The sequence below is a fragment of the Trypanosoma cruzi genome, genomic scaffold (assembly GCF_000209065.1).
Source record: "Trypanosoma cruzi strain CL Brener 1047053516273 genomic scaffold, whole genome shotgun sequence".
In the NCBI taxonomy this organism is placed as follows: domain Eukaryota; phylum Euglenozoa; class Kinetoplastea; order Trypanosomatida; family Trypanosomatidae; genus Trypanosoma; species Trypanosoma cruzi.
The window spans coordinates 97248-114109 of NW_001849529.1; the positions used below are offsets into that span (position 1 = coordinate 97248).

General features: G+C 48.8%; 8 protein-coding genes across 8 annotated transcripts, besides 27 other annotated features; all 8 read right to left on the reverse strand.

Annotated features, from left to right (window-relative positions):
• Positions 1 to 1100, reverse strand: Tc00.1047053509561.9 (hypothetical protein, conserved; the record flags this gene model as incomplete). The annotated part of the gene is made up of 1 exon (XM_807473.1): positions 1 to 1100. A coding segment is annotated over one exon (1100 nt), but the record flags the coding sequence as incomplete, so codon positions are not given.
• Positions 1 to 16862: part of a sequence feature (heterozygous, non-Esmeraldo-like haplotype) that runs on past the window's edge.
• Positions 1240 to 1282: a sequence feature (AT_rich).
• Positions 1398 to 1442: a microsatellite.
• Positions 1687 to 1729: a microsatellite.
• Positions 1967 to 1992: a microsatellite.
• Positions 2303 to 2325: a sequence feature (AT_rich).
• Positions 2368 to 2400: a microsatellite.
• Positions 2441 to 2508: a microsatellite.
• Positions 2662 to 2767: a sequence feature (A-rich).
• Positions 2924 to 2957: a microsatellite.
• Positions 2959 to 3055: a sequence feature (T-rich).
• Positions 3126 to 4865, reverse strand: Tc00.1047053509561.20 (flagellum-adhesion glycoprotein, putative; the record flags this gene model as incomplete). Its single annotated transcript, XM_807463.1, has 1 exon — positions 3126 to 4865. The coding sequence occupies one exon, from the start codon at positions 4863 to 4865 to the stop codon at positions 3126 to 3128; it is 1740 nt and encodes a 579-aa protein (XP_812556.1).
• Positions 4790 to 4815: a microsatellite.
• Positions 4946 to 4972: a microsatellite.
• Positions 4987 to 5068: a sequence feature (CT-rich).
• Positions 5069 to 5089: a microsatellite.
• Positions 5090 to 5125: a sequence feature (CT-rich).
• Positions 5321 to 5344: a microsatellite.
• Positions 5469 to 5762: a mobile genetic element.
• Positions 5518 to 5553: a microsatellite.
• Positions 5989 to 6012: a microsatellite.
• Positions 6070 to 6107: a microsatellite.
• Positions 6632 to 7837, reverse strand: Tc00.1047053509561.30 (citrate transporter, putative; the record flags this gene model as incomplete). The annotated part of the gene is made up of 1 exon (XM_807464.1): positions 6632 to 7837. One exon carries the CDS (start codon positions 7835 to 7837, stop codon positions 6632 to 6634), a length of 1206 nt encoding a protein of 401 aa, XP_812557.1.
• On the reverse strand, positions 8155 to 8979 carry Tc00.1047053509561.39 (hypothetical protein, conserved; the record flags this gene model as incomplete). The annotated part of the gene is made up of 1 exon (XM_807474.1): positions 8155 to 8979. The coding sequence occupies one exon, from the start codon at positions 8977 to 8979 to the stop codon at positions 8155 to 8157; it is 825 nt and encodes a 274-aa protein (XP_812567.1).
• Positions 8417 to 8436: a microsatellite.
• Positions 9175 to 9205: a microsatellite.
• Tc00.1047053509561.50 (hypothetical protein, conserved) lies at positions 9527 to 10657 on the reverse strand (the record flags this gene model as incomplete). The annotated part of the gene is made up of 1 exon (XM_807465.1): positions 9527 to 10657. The coding sequence occupies one exon, from the start codon at positions 10655 to 10657 to the stop codon at positions 9527 to 9529; it is 1131 nt and encodes a 376-aa protein (XP_812558.1).
• Positions 10578 to 10598: a sequence feature (AT_rich).
• Positions 10655 to 10680: a microsatellite.
• Tc00.1047053509561.60 (hypothetical protein, conserved) lies at positions 10803 to 11885 on the reverse strand (the record flags this gene model as incomplete). The annotated part of the gene is made up of 1 exon (XM_807466.1): positions 10803 to 11885. One exon carries the CDS (start codon positions 11883 to 11885, stop codon positions 10803 to 10805), a length of 1083 nt encoding a protein of 360 aa, XP_812559.1.
• Tc00.1047053509561.70 (hypothetical protein, conserved) lies at positions 12852 to 13772 on the reverse strand (the record flags this gene model as incomplete). The annotated part of the gene is made up of 1 exon (XM_807467.1): positions 12852 to 13772. The coding sequence occupies one exon, from the start codon at positions 13770 to 13772 to the stop codon at positions 12852 to 12854; it is 921 nt and encodes a 306-aa protein (XP_812560.1).
• Positions 13815 to 13886: a sequence feature (T-rich).
• Positions 14061 to 14087: a microsatellite.
• Positions 14288 to 16570, reverse strand: Tc00.1047053509561.80 (plectin-like protein, putative; the record flags this gene model as incomplete). Its single annotated transcript, XM_807468.1, has 1 exon — positions 14288 to 16570. One exon carries the CDS (start codon positions 16568 to 16570, stop codon positions 14288 to 14290), a length of 2283 nt encoding a protein of 760 aa, XP_812561.1.

Genomic DNA, 16862 nt, shown 5'->3' on the forward strand with positions numbered 1-16862 from the left:
GACACATATGTGCCATTTGTCCTCAAATGCTCATTGAGTTCCTCATTCATGAGTTGGATAATCCTCTTCATGACTTCATATTCATCGGGGTATCCAATCGGCAGAGGCGGGGGCGGAAGCTCCATCCACACAATTGCCGGCGGAAGGGTCACAGAGCGCACTGTGTTTAGGGTAGTCGCAAGGTACATTTCACTCTGATCAATCACAAAGAGACGTAAATTCTTGCATAACGTAAAGTCGTAGCCGTCAATAAGCGGCGGACATGTGGCATCCGCACGACCCGCAAATTTTTCCACCACCATTGCAGAGCCAATGACACGGAGGTGAAAGAGCTCGGTGTATGACATGATGTACAACTCATCGGAGGGCAGACTAAAAACATCAATGTAATTTCCTCCAAGAACAGAAAGTTTATTTCCATGCATGTCAAAATGGCAGATGCCTGCAGCGGATTCACCCACAACAAAGACACCCTGCTTTGTGACGGTGATGCCATGATACTTCCCGTAATCGCATTTAAAGCCAGTCTTCAAGGCACATGACACGGGGGCTCCATCCGCATCAATATCGCATCCCCAGACCTCGTCCTTAGTTTGCTCCGTCATATAAAGCTTACCTTCATAGAGCTTCACATCGGTAAAGAACAGATTGATGGATATCATCACGGTGTGTACATAATCGCTGGTAAAGTAACGAAGACTACTTTGACCCTCTACAAAGTAAACAATCATTTTTTGGCTGAATATCCCCCGCACACAACCCCTTGGACCGTCAATCCGTGCTTGGCTCCATGTCCCATCCAAAATCTGCGCTGTGCCGTCCCCAATGAGTATACCCGTCATCTTCGTGCTGCGCGAGAAGTTACGGAAGTACCCTTGTGTACCAAAAAGTAATTCGTCCTCATTGCGGCCTTGACAAATTGCCGACGGTCTCGTTAGCAGCGATGTACCGGGCCCACCGTTAGCATGTCCAATGGAGCCCGTGATTCCAGAAACGGTTTCTACCATGTACCTTAACGGCATGGCAACAACCACGCTTGACGTGAAGGAAAAAAGAAGCCCAGCAAACAGGGCAAATAATAAACTCTGAAACCAAAACATTTTCAATGGCCACACACACACACACAAAACTGTCAATATATATATATCTTCTATGTATGTGTTCCACACGTGTAGAATTCCTTTACTCCTGCCGCACCTCCCCCGTCTTTGCCTCTTCCCTTCCTTCTTCTTATTGCTGAATATAAATAAAAATAAAATAAAATATCTACAAATAAAATATTCAATATCCTTCTGTCTTGAATGTCTACTGGAGTAAAACTAACGGCGTGCTGCCTCCTTCCTACTTCTTCCCCTTCCCCACCGCCACGCATACACACAAAGAAGGAATTGGGAGACAAAAAAAAAAAAAAAAAAAAAAGAAAAGAAAAAAAAAAAGGAAAATGAAAGCAGGAGAATTGATGTGATCTGCGCAATATTCAATTTCGAGTGTACATTCCACTTCCCCCTTTCCTCCCTGGGAGGCTTCTTCGTGTACTCTTCCTCCTCCTCGACCCGCTTCGCTCACGCGTAACCCCTGGCAACAACAAAAAACAACAAGACGGGAAGAAAAGGGGCACACGGCACGCTAAATAAAATGGAAGCAAACAAACAACAACAGACCACCGCAGCGGTGCGACCTACGGAGAAAAAAACAAACAAACAAACAAATAAAAACAAAAACAAACAAAACAATGACAACAGGGGAGGAGAGACATCACGTCGGCACACCCGTTCAATGCGTACATCGCATTCCACTCCGGCGTGGGCAAATCCGTTGCCTGCAGACATGTGGCAGGCAAAAAAGGAAAAAAAAAAAATCAAATGACGGTGACTACTGTACAGGAGCGCACATGCACGCCCGCTTTGCCGCACGAAAACTTCATTCTCTCCTCCGTTCTAATGAACACATACAAATACACAAGCACATATATATATATATATATATATATATTTGCCGTATATCTCACGCCCGCTTTTTTCTTTCTTTCTTTCTTCGTCTCTCCTCCTCCTGTTCCCCTCCCCACCCAAGCGCACAGACACGTAAAAAGGGCCCTTGACACACACACAGACACACAGTGCACACACGTACAGCACGAGGGAGACAAACGTACAGTTGGCGTAACACTCGCAGTCAATGTTGACTCGTCTACTGCCGTGGACGTGGTTAACAGGGCCATCACAGAGGCCTTATGAAAAAAAATTAGTCCACAAACGATGGCATACAAATTCCTCCTGCTGTTTCCTCCTCCCTTCTCTCCCTCATTTTATTATTTTATTTATTTTTGCGCTCTTCAATGAATACAGAACACACCACACGCCCCCCTTTTCTCTCATTCTCTTCCTCTCTCTCTCTCTCTCTGTAAGTGGGTCGGTGTACGTCCCCCCGACACTCAGGGGAAACAGACAAACAAACAAACATTTAAATATATACACCAAGCCACACAATATACATACATACATACATGCAACTCCACTACTCGCATAGCCACCACCTTCCAACAGAAGCACCATCACAATCGCTCCCAGTCGTTCCTTTTCCACTCCATGCGGAAATACACGCATGAAGAGGGAAGAAGAAGAGAGAAAGAGAGAGGGGCAGAGTGAAAATACACACACACACAAAAAAAAAAAAATGAAGGCAGATGAGTAGGTAAAAAAAACAAACAAAAGAATAATAATACATACACACACAGGAGAAAATAAGAGGAAAAAATAACAAAAAAAAAGCCACGGAACTGTCAACGGTAAAATACATGCGGGGCATATGTTTATTTTTATATATCTACAGACACACATGCACCCTTCGCTTTCTTGTTTCCCTCTTTGCACCATTAAAACAAAAACCAAAAAAGAAATCTTTTGTGTTTCTTCTTTTGCCCCGGCACGCACACACACACACACACGCTTACACGCACATTTCTCCTCTTTCTCTTTCCCCCCACTCAGCCCCCATTTTTTTCCTTTTTTTTTTTTCTTCTTCTTCTTCCCGTTGTTTTCACCTTCGCTTGCTTCTTGTATTGTTGGTTCCTTCTAATTTCAATTTCTGAAGTCATTTCCCACCTTTCTCCGGGGCGGGGACAAAATCTACATGGGTGGAACAAGAATCACAGCGCTCCGTACGTTCGCCGAACTTCCAACCATCAGTGCAATGAGTGCGATACCTGTGGCGCCAAGCACCGCGGAGGACACTACCGCCCCCACACAGACGTCGTTGCATACTGGGGGCCGGACGTAGCCTACACATTCTGACTTATGGAATGTCATTGTCTCACAGTGCTCAACACAGTTGACCATGCAAAACGCCTCCAAGTCCTTCCAAGCTACTGTTTCCCTTAATGAATCAAGGAGCTTTCTCGTCCAGTACCACGGCGAAGCGAAGAGTCGGGCCTGTCCCTCCTCTGAAGACATGCCCTCTGGAGTGTAATATTCCGTGATGAGAATGGTGTGGTCAAAGTTGAATAGCACCGTCAAGTTATTCCAGGTGGAGACATTTACATCACCGGGCACCAGAACCTCTCTATCCGGCGGAAATACGGCAAAAAAGTCCGTGGATTCGAACGCAATCCCTACATCCTTCATTATCCAAGAAAGCAGTTCATGCATAAGCCGCGGGTCTTCGATTGGAAGACTTCGGGCAGAAAAGGCTGCCACAGCAAAACCCCGGTGGATTGTGATGGTGGGGCTCGGGGTCACTGGCGGTGTGGGTGTCACTTCCGGTGTAGGCGTCGGGGTCACTGGCGGTGTGGGCGTCACTTCCGGTGTAGGCGTCGGTGTCAGAGGAGGTGTCGGCGTCACAGTCGGATGATACGAGCCATCATGTACAATGTATACATTGGAGACGGTAACAACGTAAAATGCATGTTTGTTAATATTCACAAGCGAAACAATGGGCCCATGTGGCCACTGCAACAACACATCCGGGCAAATTTTGGGTGCTTCCGTCTTCGTTTTGGTGGTGGGTAAAGACATGATGGATGGGATTCCTTTTAATACGCCGTAGTAGAGGAGTTTATCCTCCTCGGCCGTGAGCATGAGGGAACTCTGATAGCCCATGCAGTCCGCATCCCCAACTTGCCAGTAATCCCTCGGGGTTGTGGCTCCCTGCATATTAATCGCAAGAATTTTCGTGGAATTGCAGATGGCAAACATAAAACGACTGTTCTCGCTAATTTGAAGAACATCCGGCTGGAATCCCGTTATAAACACTGTGATGAACGTTTGTTTCTGAATTGGGGCAAAAATGATACGTGATTTGCCCGTGTCCGACACAAACAAGTCATGGGCGCCATTTGGACGGCTGTACGGTTTGATGTACGATGGGCCCAGCAGTCCTTCCGTAATAAACGAAGTGACAATACCATTGGAGATTTCTCGAACGAGGTTGTTGGCACTGTCAGCCACGTAAAGCGCTCCATCCTCAAGCACCACAGCTCGGGGTATGTTGAAGAGTGCCGTCGCCGCCGGACCATTTTGATTGCCACGCGTCGTTTTACTACCGGCAAGGGTGAAAATGCCGGATTTGTTCACCAAACGCACGCTGGAGCCACCACCACCATGGTCACACAACAGCAGCGTGGAAGCATCGCTGCCAAGCGAACCACCGGCGGCAGTGAAGAGTGTGCCGACACCGCTTGGGCCATCGGTTTGCCCCTGTGAACATCCTGCGCAGGAGCGACTGATGAAGAAATCCTGTATAACCAGCTGCTGCCTTAAATCAAACTGCGCTCCTGCAGGGAGGGCCACAGATGCCACCACCACCACCACCACCACGACCGGCAGCAGGAGCGCACGGAAGGGTGCTGGCGACGTCCTTTTTGAAAGCATCACGTCCAAGACGGGACGTCCGGTCTACAAATATTTTTGTTTTTGCTTTTTTGTTTGTTTATTATTATTATTGGTTTCCTCTCTCTCTCTCCCTCTCCCTCTCCCTCACACAGACACACAGTTTTTTTTTTTTTTTGCTTCCTCTTACACTTTTCGTTCCAATTTCTTCTCAAATGTTTCTTCTCCTTTTTCTCGTTCACCCTTCTCTCTCTCTCTCTCTCTCTTTTTTTTTTTTTTCCTTCTTCTATTCTCCTCCTTCTACCAGTACCAGCCGCAACGGAGACACTGATACAGACACTCGCTCTATTTCTCCCTCTATTATTTTTCTTCTCTCCCCATGTGGTGCGCGCACAGTAACGATAAAGGGACGCAACAAAAGAAAGAGAAGCAGCCCATCACACAGACACACGCAGGCGGGAGTACAGCGGCAAACCAACAAACTTACATGCAGAGGCATATATATATATATATATATACATGCGCAACAATCACAATTAGGCCCCGTGAGCTCGCACAAGGGAATCAACACACACACAGAAAGAGAGAGAGGGACGGAATAAGCACCAACGCATTAAGCAATTAAGAAAAAAAAAAAAAAAAGAGAATAATCTCCTGTGCCGCTGGCCGGATCCTAAAATTTCCTATAGAATCCAAAAAAAAAAAAAAAAAAAAACAACAAACAAACAAACAAGATATTGAAGAAAAAGGTAAAGGCAGTTAACTGCCCAAATGTTTCCCTTATGATTAAATATACATGCATGCATACATCCCTCTGACCGCTCACTCGACCCTTTTGTACTCAGGTGAGATCTGAAACATATTTATTTTATTAGGTATGAAATGGCAGAATTTGGGGAATTCCAGCCACAAGACACCGCCGCGTGGTGGGAATCATAAAAAAAAAAAAAAAAATGGCAATCCGGCAAAAAACCGTAATTCTGCAGCAACGCGAGTACTTCTCTCCATCTTTCTCTCTCCCTCTATATATACATATATACATACATATTTATTTTCATCGTCCCTGCTTTATTTATTGGGCATCTTTGGAACGTGAATCGCAAACACATACACAGGGCATGCCCTCTAAAATAAACAAAAAGACATATGAGAAGTTAAATAAACAAAAACAAAACAAAACAAAACAAAATGCGGCCGCCGTTACAAAGTAATGGGTCCGTATTATTCACACGCAAATACACACAAGTATATATATATATATACTTGCAATATATATATATACATCCACATGTATGTGGGCAAACACCTATATGTATACATATAGAGCGAAATATGAAAAATAATAAGACCAAATGTTGAGTTGTACCTGTGTACATGCATGAAGGCAATAAATACAAATAATATATAGATAAGTATGTATATATTTTCTTTTTCCCTTGTTTTTTTTTTTTTTGTGTGTTTGTCTATTGGGGGATACGCATCTGAGTGGTACTTGCATCCAAAGCCCTGTAACAGAAAGTGTCCAATAATAGCAGTTCCCTTTCCTCGTGTTCTACTCCTTCCGTTTACTCCCCACAGACACGCCAAGAAAACATACACATGCACACAGCTACTCCCATTCTACAAGAAAATACCATAGAAATTAAAATAAATGAATAAATAAGAAACAGACAAAAGAGTGTTCTTTTATTTTATTTTTTTTTTGTGTTTTTGCGTCCCTTCCCTTATTTTTATCTCGTCCAATGAACCACTCACAGCCTCTCTTTATCTCTTTATATATTTATGCACTTTGGTTATGAATATGGCAATCATTTCTTATTGCCGGCGTTACCGTCAGCCATGCGTCGAATGACAGGAAATATGGTAAAGGTAAGTGCCACGTGTGTACCCACATGCACACTCCGTGCAATAACACCCGCGTAGAAACCAGCAACCCCACGCTGATGATAAATGCTACGAAAATAACTCATGTAGCCCATCCTATGCGGTGCCCCACATTCATTCAACATCATCCATGTCACTTTTCTACCCCTGTTGCTCGTGTTCTTTCTGTTGTTGTAAATGACGGTGTCATGTAACGTGCCGGACTGCACCTGTGTCTTGATGACATCCACGGGTTGTGTAATTAGAACCGAAAGCACACCCGCAAAGAAACCGGCAAGTCCATTCCAAAAGGGATTTTTTCTTCGTTCCTCCCGCAGCCGCCTCATCCACTCCTTCTCCGCTTCGCCTCTCACACCTTTTCTGTCATGCCATGGACCGATAACGGCATCACTACAGAACGCGTCCATGACAAACTTTTGCACCGGGAATCGCAGGGATTGGTTGAGCCCTTGTTTCACCATTGTAGCGCTCACGCCACTGTAAAACGTGCGCCGAAAGCCCTTCTCCCGCAGCATCAACCGCACGGCACCAACGGTACCAAACGAGTGGTATCGCGGGAACGGTTGCTTGGAATCATGAATAAGTTGTGTCTTCACGCTTTCTGTTGGGCCCACGGCACACAGCGTCTCTACAAACCCCGCAAAGAAGCCACAGACACTCAGGACAGGTAGACTAAGTATCACCTCGTTATGCACACTGCCATCACGGCTGGTTATTCTTTTGGCGGTCTCCGTGGCCCACTCGTATGCGGCCCAACGGGAAGCCTGTTTTGGCATGGAGCCCAACAATACCGGTACAAAGCCGCGATATAAACCCAATGGGCTGTGTTGCCGTACAGTTCTCTTCACACAGTCCCACATGCCACTGTACACATGCGCTGACGAAGATGAAGACGAAGACAAATGCAAATGAGAGAGCTGTTGAAGCTGAAGATGCGTCTTGACATACTCTATCGGATACGTGACGATGGCCTCAATACCACCCGTCAATGCACCGGCAAGAAAAGACCAAAAGGGGGCATAATAATCATAATTCACGTCGCAGGTTGGGAGTCCACGCCCTTTCGATGATGGAAAAGTGTGAACTGGAACCAAAGGCACATCGGCCGTGCTGCCAGCCATCACAGACATGGCCGCGGCTTAAACCTAACCGATAAGAGGAGCAAAACAACAAGAACAAGAAACGGAGGAGTAATCAACAAACGTAGTCGGAATTATCCGGCCTGCTGGAGACAAGTGAAGACGTCACCACGTTGAATTTTGCATTTTCCAACTATCTCCCTCACTACTTCTTCCATTTTTTCCCTCCACATTGGTAGGCAATGCAATAGATCTTAGTTTTTGAATGCGCATCGAATACTCCTTTTCTCTTTCTCTCGCTCTCTCTCATGGTCTCAAACCTTCATCACCCTTCCTTGCCTGCGTTTGGGGTGTGTTTTTTTTTTTGCTCAATAAAATTGTTGGGGAGCTGCTCCACCGCCATTTCCCGCACTGCCTCCACCACCTTTGCCAATGTGAAGGAAGTGGCAGTATGGTCCACGCCTGCAGCCCTCCCGCGTGTTAAAGAAGGCACACACCTTGCCATACAACGCATTGTTCACATGACGCTCATTTCTTCGTATTTGCGAAAGCCGATAGTCCTCCGAGGAGGAGGACGTGAAACTTGGAGGAATTATCGATGTACCCAAGACGGATGGCGCTGAATTGGACTGTTGTTGTTGTTGTTGTTGACTGTGAGTGTACATGCCACCATCTATCACAGGTGGCGTTTCGTTTGATAAAAACAACATGTTGCTATTCTTGCTATCATTATTTGGCATGGCTGAAGTCAGCGGGGTTGTCGACAAGGAACCTGCCGCGTGATAGTACGGCGGGGTGGTCCCCGCATGCGGTCTAGGTGTTTCCTTCGAATGGATTTCAGTGTTACTGCCACTCCCACCCGCATTTCGTGCGTGCACGGCAACCGTAATGAGGTCCAGCGACGACGGGTCGGAACAGTTAATGCCACAGTGACCATTCATCGCAAAGTAGAAGTCCATCAACGCCTGATGCGCCACGTGCGGCGGCGAACGCAACGAAAGAAGATTCGGAAGCGTCACGGACTGCACCTGCTCCGAGGGAAGTGGCTGGTACGGGGAGGTCTGTATCTTGCGCACGAGACACACGGCAGAGGGGGCGGCGTGCTCGACCACATAATTTGTTTTTACCGCCCCCGTGGAGTGGTAGGGGGGCGGTGCTGGTCCCGCTGCCACACCTCCAGCGACGGATGCCATGCGTGCGGAAATGGATATGTCGACAGTGACGATGGATCGCCTGCTGCTGCTGCCGCTAGTGGTGCTGCTGGGGCCGTCACTCCAAGCTACGAGGGAACCACAAAACCGGCGGACGAAGAGACCAAAGACAAAACCCAAGACAACAACGACAAGCTTTTGCCTCAAACAACAAACAAACGATCATCATCAACAACAACACACGCACACGCACACACACACACACACAAACCATCCACTTAAATTTTCTCTTTTGTTACTGATTGTTCACTTCCCCCACTCCACCCCTATGCCAACACGTCTGTTCTCCACTTCTTCACAATGAGCCTAGTTGTAATTTTTCCTCCGCCATCTGAACCTCTTCCAGAGGAAAGGACTTCCAGCACAGCCGCAGCTACCGAAGGGAATAAACAAGCAAAGAAACACTGCAGAGATAACACGTCTGTGTCAAATAAATGCGGCCAACTCGTCATCAGCTCACATACGTAGTACATACACACTGGCACACTGCTTTACATATACACGGCCATCACTTTCGCGTACGTTTAGGCTAAGTGTCTCCGTTGCTGCTGCTGCTGCTGGCTCCACCAAGTTCCTCATCACTTACGGACTCCATCTCGTCATTATTCTCAGACTGGATGCCTTCGCTCCGTTCAAGTAGTGCAACATTCCCGCACGAGTGGTAACGCGCTGCCTCCTCTGGTGGAAGGGCCCAAAAGTCATCCACACTATTCTGCGGGTTAGACTGGAGGAATTTCATCATGCCCATCAACTCACTCATTGCCCACGACTCTCGCTGCCGTATTCGGAAAGCCTCGGAAGAATTCTGTCTGCGCTGTTGGTATTCTTCATCCAGTACTGGGTAAAAGTCCCCCGCAAGACACATGTGTTCCCCAATAAACTTCATCAGTCTGTAACGGCGTCGCGGATGCACCGTGACGTTGCCCGTATGCGGACAAGGCAGAAGAAGAATTGGATGACGGGGTACTGTGACATCCTGCAATAAAATACCCGCATGTCCAAACAACTGCCGAGGATTTATATAAGGCGTGGTCACGGCTACACGAGATGGCCTTTCGTTGAGGTGGATAATAAAGAAAGATCCACCTTCATTCTTATCCGTGAGGCCAACAGTTTCTACATCCATCTTATGTGGCAAGGTGGAGGGTGTCGTGACGTGTCTCAACCTGTCATCAAATTCTTCACGAGTTGAACTGTGAAGAGGCATTGACTCCTCGTTTGTGTGGAAAGAGGCAATGGAAGAAGGGGATGGACCGCTTTCATTGCCATGACTCCTCGCCTTCTTGTCATGAGTGCTATTTTCACAGGAATCATCACGTTGTCTTTTTCGAGACTTTCTACGACTACCCTCCCCAACATGTCCCACCATTCGTGGTGGTTGCCTCCCCCCCCTCGTTGTCCCTTCCCGCTCCCACCACCGAAAAAAAAAAAGAGACACACACGCACGGAGAGAGCGTCTGGCCAGGTTGACTTTGGACCCTCCTTTCTCTTTCCTACTGCCCACGGGACAATGCACAATAACACCAACGCGGAAGCGACATGAGCAAGCGTAGCAGGAGGGCTGCAGAGAGGCATGGAGCAAAAAAAAATAAATAAATAAACAACAACTCAGAAGCGGCAAATAATCAATATGAGAGAGTGGAAAGTTCAACCGGTGCATACACACGCACACACACACACACAAACGTAGAGACGCCAATGGGTGTGGCGATGACGATGAAAGGAGCAGCTCGAATATCCAAAAAGATCTAAATGCTGGATGATACCACCGGTTCTTTCCTTCGTGAGTGGTGTGTGACCCGCCTTCACATGTCTCTCTTCCTCCGCAATGTTCCAAGCAGCGGGGAGTGAGGATCCGAGTGCTCACCATCCGCATCCGGGTCCTGCCACTCACACGCCTCATTCTCTTCTTCTCCCTCTTCATTGCTGGTAGTGGTGCTTCCGCCACGCCCCTGTACCCACGTGGATGCCCCTTCAGAAGGTCTGGTAAAAGGCTCTGTGTGATAGGAGTGCTGCTCATGAAAGTGTACTCTGGCACGCGCATTCGACGAGTGTGAGCCTCTGGGCAAAAACACCTCCTCGTGCCTTCCTATTCGCCGTGAGTCCAGTCGCACCGTCGGTCGCCCACGCATTTCTGCCTCCTCTTCCACGTCGTTGTCATCCTCACCAAATCCACCGTAATTCAAAGCGTCAAACGAAACCCCGGAGCCTTCGCGTGGTCCACCGGCACTACTTCCAGGGGTTTGCCTGTAGCGCAGTTGTCGAGGCGACCACGAGGGACGTCCTTCTTCCAACATGATATCGCCATCGTCTTCCGCAAACGCTCTCCAGCTGCCGCGTGGCTGCTCTGCCACGGTGTTCGTCATAGCCGTCGTCCCAAGGAGGTCAGTGTAGCGCTCCGTGCGATAAGTCGCATCCGCAGATGTCGATGGTGCCTCATCTTCGTGATGTCTGTACGCATACGAGGAGGAGTTCCGGCGACTGGCTGGAGGCGCGTGACTCCGTGCATAATGCCGTGGCTGTCGCGTACCTGAATGCCCCACAAATGCGGGGGAGACACGCTGGTGCATTGTGTACGTTGTGCGTGGCTGAAGAAAGGGCATGTCGCAGTGATACCGCAGCAGTGCGTTGCGACTCGCGTTGTAATATGCCATAAGCAAGTCTGGGTGGTCTAACGGGGAGCACGAGGATGCCGTGAGGGCGGCACGGCTCACAGTAGAGGGGTTGTAGCACCGCTGCGGCAGTTGCTGTTGGCGGTGTTGTTGCATTTGCTGCGTGTTGTCGTTGTGACTACCGCCGTTTACATTCACGTGACTGTCCGCACGGGCTGCCGCGGGGTCACTCAGAGCCTGGTGCACAAATGCACAAAATAATTCTTCAGTTATCATTATCTCCCTTCGTCTTTACTGCCTGCTGCCTACGCTCCGCTGCAATAACACCCTCCACACGTAAATGAAAGAGAGAGAAAAGCAAAGGATGCACACTTCAATGCCACCTCCCGTTCCCCACTAAAAAGTAAACAAATTCACCAGGGAGTTCTCTCATACAACACACAGAGATTGGCCCCACACGGAGCGAGGCAAAGTGAAAGAGGGAGGGTCAGCGGGAGGCAATCATTCATGCATGCATGCATGAAGGGTGGGCTGCCTTACTTCATTTCATTCTGTAGTTTTAAAAGTTAGATTAAATATCGGTCTTCGCAGGAATATTCATTATGTTTCAGTCAATACACACACACACACAGGGAAAAAAAAAAAGAGGCGGCACACCAATTGCACATACAAATTAGAGGCATCCATGCATGCATACACGCCCACACCCACACCCGCAAGGGAAGAAAAAAGGGCGTATGGAGATGACACCTTCAATCCAATCCCCAATAAGACAGGCGGAAGACAACGAGCAAACAAACACATCAACAGGAGCTAATATATATATAAAATAAGGAACGGTGGGAAAACGTTCACAACTTCCTTTCCATTCCCTTCTTTATCCCCTCCCGTTCACCTTTTTTTTTTTTTTTCCTCCGCTCTTCCTGCCATCCATTCACACGGTCCATCATTAGCAAATTTCTTTTTTCCCAATTCCTTTTCTTTTTTTTTTTTTCCCTCCCTCCGGCACGCATCACTTCTTTTCTACAGGCAAGAGAATGAGGAAAGTCATCATCGCCCCGCTCATGCACGTATGCCGTGCGTACAAACTCCACCGCCCCGCGGTAAATAAATAAATGGGTACTTCTCACCTCTTTTTTTTTTTGATTCTTTTATTGTTATTTTTTCCCTTCCTTCTGCCCTATCGACTAGTGCGCCTTTTGCCGTCATGCCAAACAGCCCGTCTTTCAACCATTGCAGATCTCAGCTAACGGGGCCAGTCACGCGGAACTTTGGATGACCCTTGCAGAGTGCAAACCCCACAAGCGTACCCGCCGCTGTGGGCTGCCAGTCAAAATACAGAATGCATACAGCCCCTACCCAGCAGGCGTAGCGCACCCAGCCGTTAAAGCTGTTGAGAATACAAATCGGCGAGAACCCTTGGTGCAGGTACTGCATCACAAACAAGGCCGCCACAATGTCCCACGGGCCAAACTGCTTCTCTGCCGTGTTGTTCGTCATGTAATTAAACGCCCACATCAAAAAGCCAGACGCCACAGCGGTTATAATGCAGTATATCATGAGACCACGTGAACCCACCGTTGGTAACACGCTGTGACACATGGTGTGTAAAAGCATCATCGCAAATGCCATGGAGAGAAAGTTATTCATTAAAAGGGAGTGTAATCCCCATGCAAGCGGCATCAGCCGTGCATCAATACCCCAATTATCCAACCACCACTTCTCTTCCACGTTACTCCCGGTGCTACAAAGACAGAACACTGTAAAAAGAATAAAATTGAGGGCATTTGCGCTATTATATATGTCGGGAAACCGCACATAATCATCCTTTAGTCCTTCCAGATGCGCACGGAATCCCGTGGTCTTTTTACTCGTCTTATTAACTCCCTCACTTTTCTCTCCCTTTGCTTTTGGATGCTCCGCCCCATCGTTTTTGCTTCCGTCAGCTTCACTCTGCCCACTGGCGTGATTGGCGCGGACACGTACCCATCGGCGCTGCGTGGCGAGCGCGGAGATGAACGGTGCGGCTTGATAAAGCATACGGTTGGGGACAAGAAGGGCGTATCCAACGGGCCGCATCGCACATCGACCATGACGGCGAACAAGTGCCTCAGGCTGAAGCGTCAAAAAGGAGGCCCCCAAAGTGCAGCGCAGACGTAGCATGAAGGGGTCTTTTTCTTCCGTGTGCCTTGCCTGTTGCAGGCCCTTTCACTCTCTCTTCTTTTCTTTTCTTTGTGGTGCTCTTCCCTTTATTGTTTCTTTTGTTATTTTTTTCCTCGCGAGTCTTTTGGTTTGACTGCTGCTCTGTGAACGTGAGAAACGTACGGGCGACTCCACACGTATGTACCTCTATGTATGTATATATGTGTGTGTTTGCCTCCCGTCACAACAGTGCCCTGCTGACGGTTGTAGTTCGGCCAAAGTCAGGCAAACAAGGGACGCTGATAGGCGCAAAAACAACAACAACAACAACAGCAAAAGGCAAATATGTCGGCACGAAACGGCGGTGAGGAAGCAATCCCACCACAGCCGCAAAGACTACACACACATCACATCAAAGCTGGATTGTACACAGACAGCGCAAGGAACCGATAGAAGATAACGCAAAGACACAGACACAAGATATTTTTATAAACAGCAAAAAAAAAAAAAAAGAAAATTTGTTCCACCCGCAAGCATCAGTCAAAGACACCAGCAAGAGGATCATAAAACGTGTTGCTGAATGGGTTTATCTCTGATGTACCCTTCATCAGTTTGCTTTGATTAAGCCCGTAAGACACACCTGGGCTTTGAACGACCCCTGCAGCGACATCACTCGCCTGCCCCAAAGTTGGTTTCCCCGGCGTTAATGATTCCGTCGTCAATTTGGTCGGCTGCATCACGGTAATGTGGGGAAACGCCTTGCCACTCAAGGTGTGTGACAGTTCCATCTCCTGCGTCTGTGGCACAACATTTGTGTAGCCACAGCACTCCTCGCAGCGACGCAATCTCGATTTCACTTCTAATATGTCATCCTGCAGCATTCGCTGCTGCTTGGCAAGCACGTGCTTCGTCAGCCCAGGCGCTCCAATATCCTGCACGTGCTCAATTTGGGCAAACATATTCCTAACATCCTCCTGCAACACATTCATGCGGTGATCTAGGCTTGCCATCGTTCTGGAGGGTGCCGATAGCATGAGCATCCCTTCACGGAGCGCCCGCTGCTCTTCTTCCAGGGCCTGCAGAGTGACATTGACACGCTGCATTTCATGCTGCATAGATGACAAAGACTCTTGCTCGGTGATATGCACAATGCGCCGCACCTCATCCTCTACTTGCTTCTGTAGTCGCAACGTTGCGTCATTCGTAAACGTCTTAATCCGGCGAGCCTCGTCATTGAGCCGATTTTCCATCGACTCCTCAAAACGTCGGCTTCGCTCTTGCATCAGTATGGCGCTGTCCTTCAGATTGTTCTGCATTCGTCGAAGCTCCTCCTGTGTGTCCTGCAGAAGCCGTTGTGTTTCATCTGTGAAAACTTCCTGAGCCTGCCGTGCCGCGTCAATTTGCCGCGCTGTCTCACCTCGCAGTTGGGACGCCAATTCACGTTCCAACCGCCGCCCGGTCTCTGAAACCTGCTCGATGGCCATCCTCACCTCCTCGCGCTGCTTTTCAACGGCAACGCGCAATTCATCCCGCAGCCTCTCCTGCGCCGCCGCCAAGTCATCCAGTCGCTGATGCTCGGATCGCACAATCATGTCGGTCTGCTGCTCATGGACGCGTCGCACCTCCGACAGAACCTTCGCGTGCAGCAAATCCAGCTCCGCGGCCAAATGTTTTTCCTGCCGCGCAGTTGCTGTGGCCTGCTGAGTCTCAAGGCGCGCCATGTGAGACTGAATCAGCGTTTTCTGCTGATCCGAGAGCCCGTCAATGTCGGTTTGGTGTCGTTGCACGGTGCTCACGCAGCTGTGCACACGAACCCCCAGGCGTTGCTGCTGATCCATGACTTTCTCAATCTCCACGATACAGCGGACAAGGTCCTGACGAAGCACATCGACGTCGAGGCGAAGGCTGCGAAAATCCAGCGGTCCGGCAGCGGCAGGCAATGGTTCAATGGCAGCAGCAGAGGCAACACCGTTTTTAGCTGTCGTTTCTTGTGTGCTCGTGTTCACGGTGCTGCCACCCTTCAACCACTGCTGCTGTTGCTGCTGTTCACGTAGGAGTTGCTGGAGGTGCGATTCAGCGATACTCTTAACGCGGTCCTCCATCACCGCGTCAAGTTCTGTGGCAACGAGGCTCCGTAGCGCCTCTTGCTTCAGCTCAAGCTGAGAAACACGCTCCTGTAGCCTCTGAATAAGCTCCTCGCCGCCGCCCCCTTCCAGTGGCGGTGCTTCACGAAATCCATGAAGGCGCTTCAGGACCTCCTCTATCAATTCTTCACGTTGCTGCTGCATTTTGGTCTCCAATTTGCGTAGTTTCATTTCCATCTCCTGCACCTGCTGCGAGGTTTGTTGCTCCACACCTTGAGTGCGCCTCTCCAGCTGAGAGTGCAGCGCCTCCACCTCCTTCTCGAGGGCACTCTGCCGCACCTCATGCAGATGCGACTTCTCCTTCTGCGCTGCCGATGCCGCAATTGCCTCGGTTGCTAATTGCATCACCTCTTCCAGGTGGCGCAGCGTCAGCTCACTGCAGGGGGTGTTGTACCACTCACCTCCCCTGCCACTTTTCCCTTTTTCTTTTCTCTCGCCCACTGCGCCGACACGCGGCTTCTTTGGGACACTCGCCAAGTCACCCTTTTTGCTCTTCGCGGGGGTGGCGTCCCGACCTTCCTTTGCCGTGTTTTCCAAGGCGTCGACACGTTGAATGCCATCTATACGTGTCAAGAACAATGAGCGCAATTCATCCACCTCCTCCATTGCAGCAATGATGGCGCGCTCCATCGCAGCAGAGCGCCGCTCCACGGATACGATGCGCTGCTCTAACATTGACTCCTCTTCGCTAGCTGCAGCCACGTGTTTATTTATCTATTCTGTGTCCTTAATTTGTGGATAAGGCGAGAATAAAAAAAAGTAAGAGCAAGATATGTATTGTAATCCTCCCCAATCTGCACGCCTGTGTGTGTAAATATATTTCCCAGAATCCGATGAGGAAAGGGCGTTGAAAAACAGCGGCAAACACACATACACACACACACAAAAATAATAAGTGAGATTTGCAGCCAGGTACATTACAGGGAAATAACCCCCTCCAATAAGCAACACGCAGACAAACAAACAC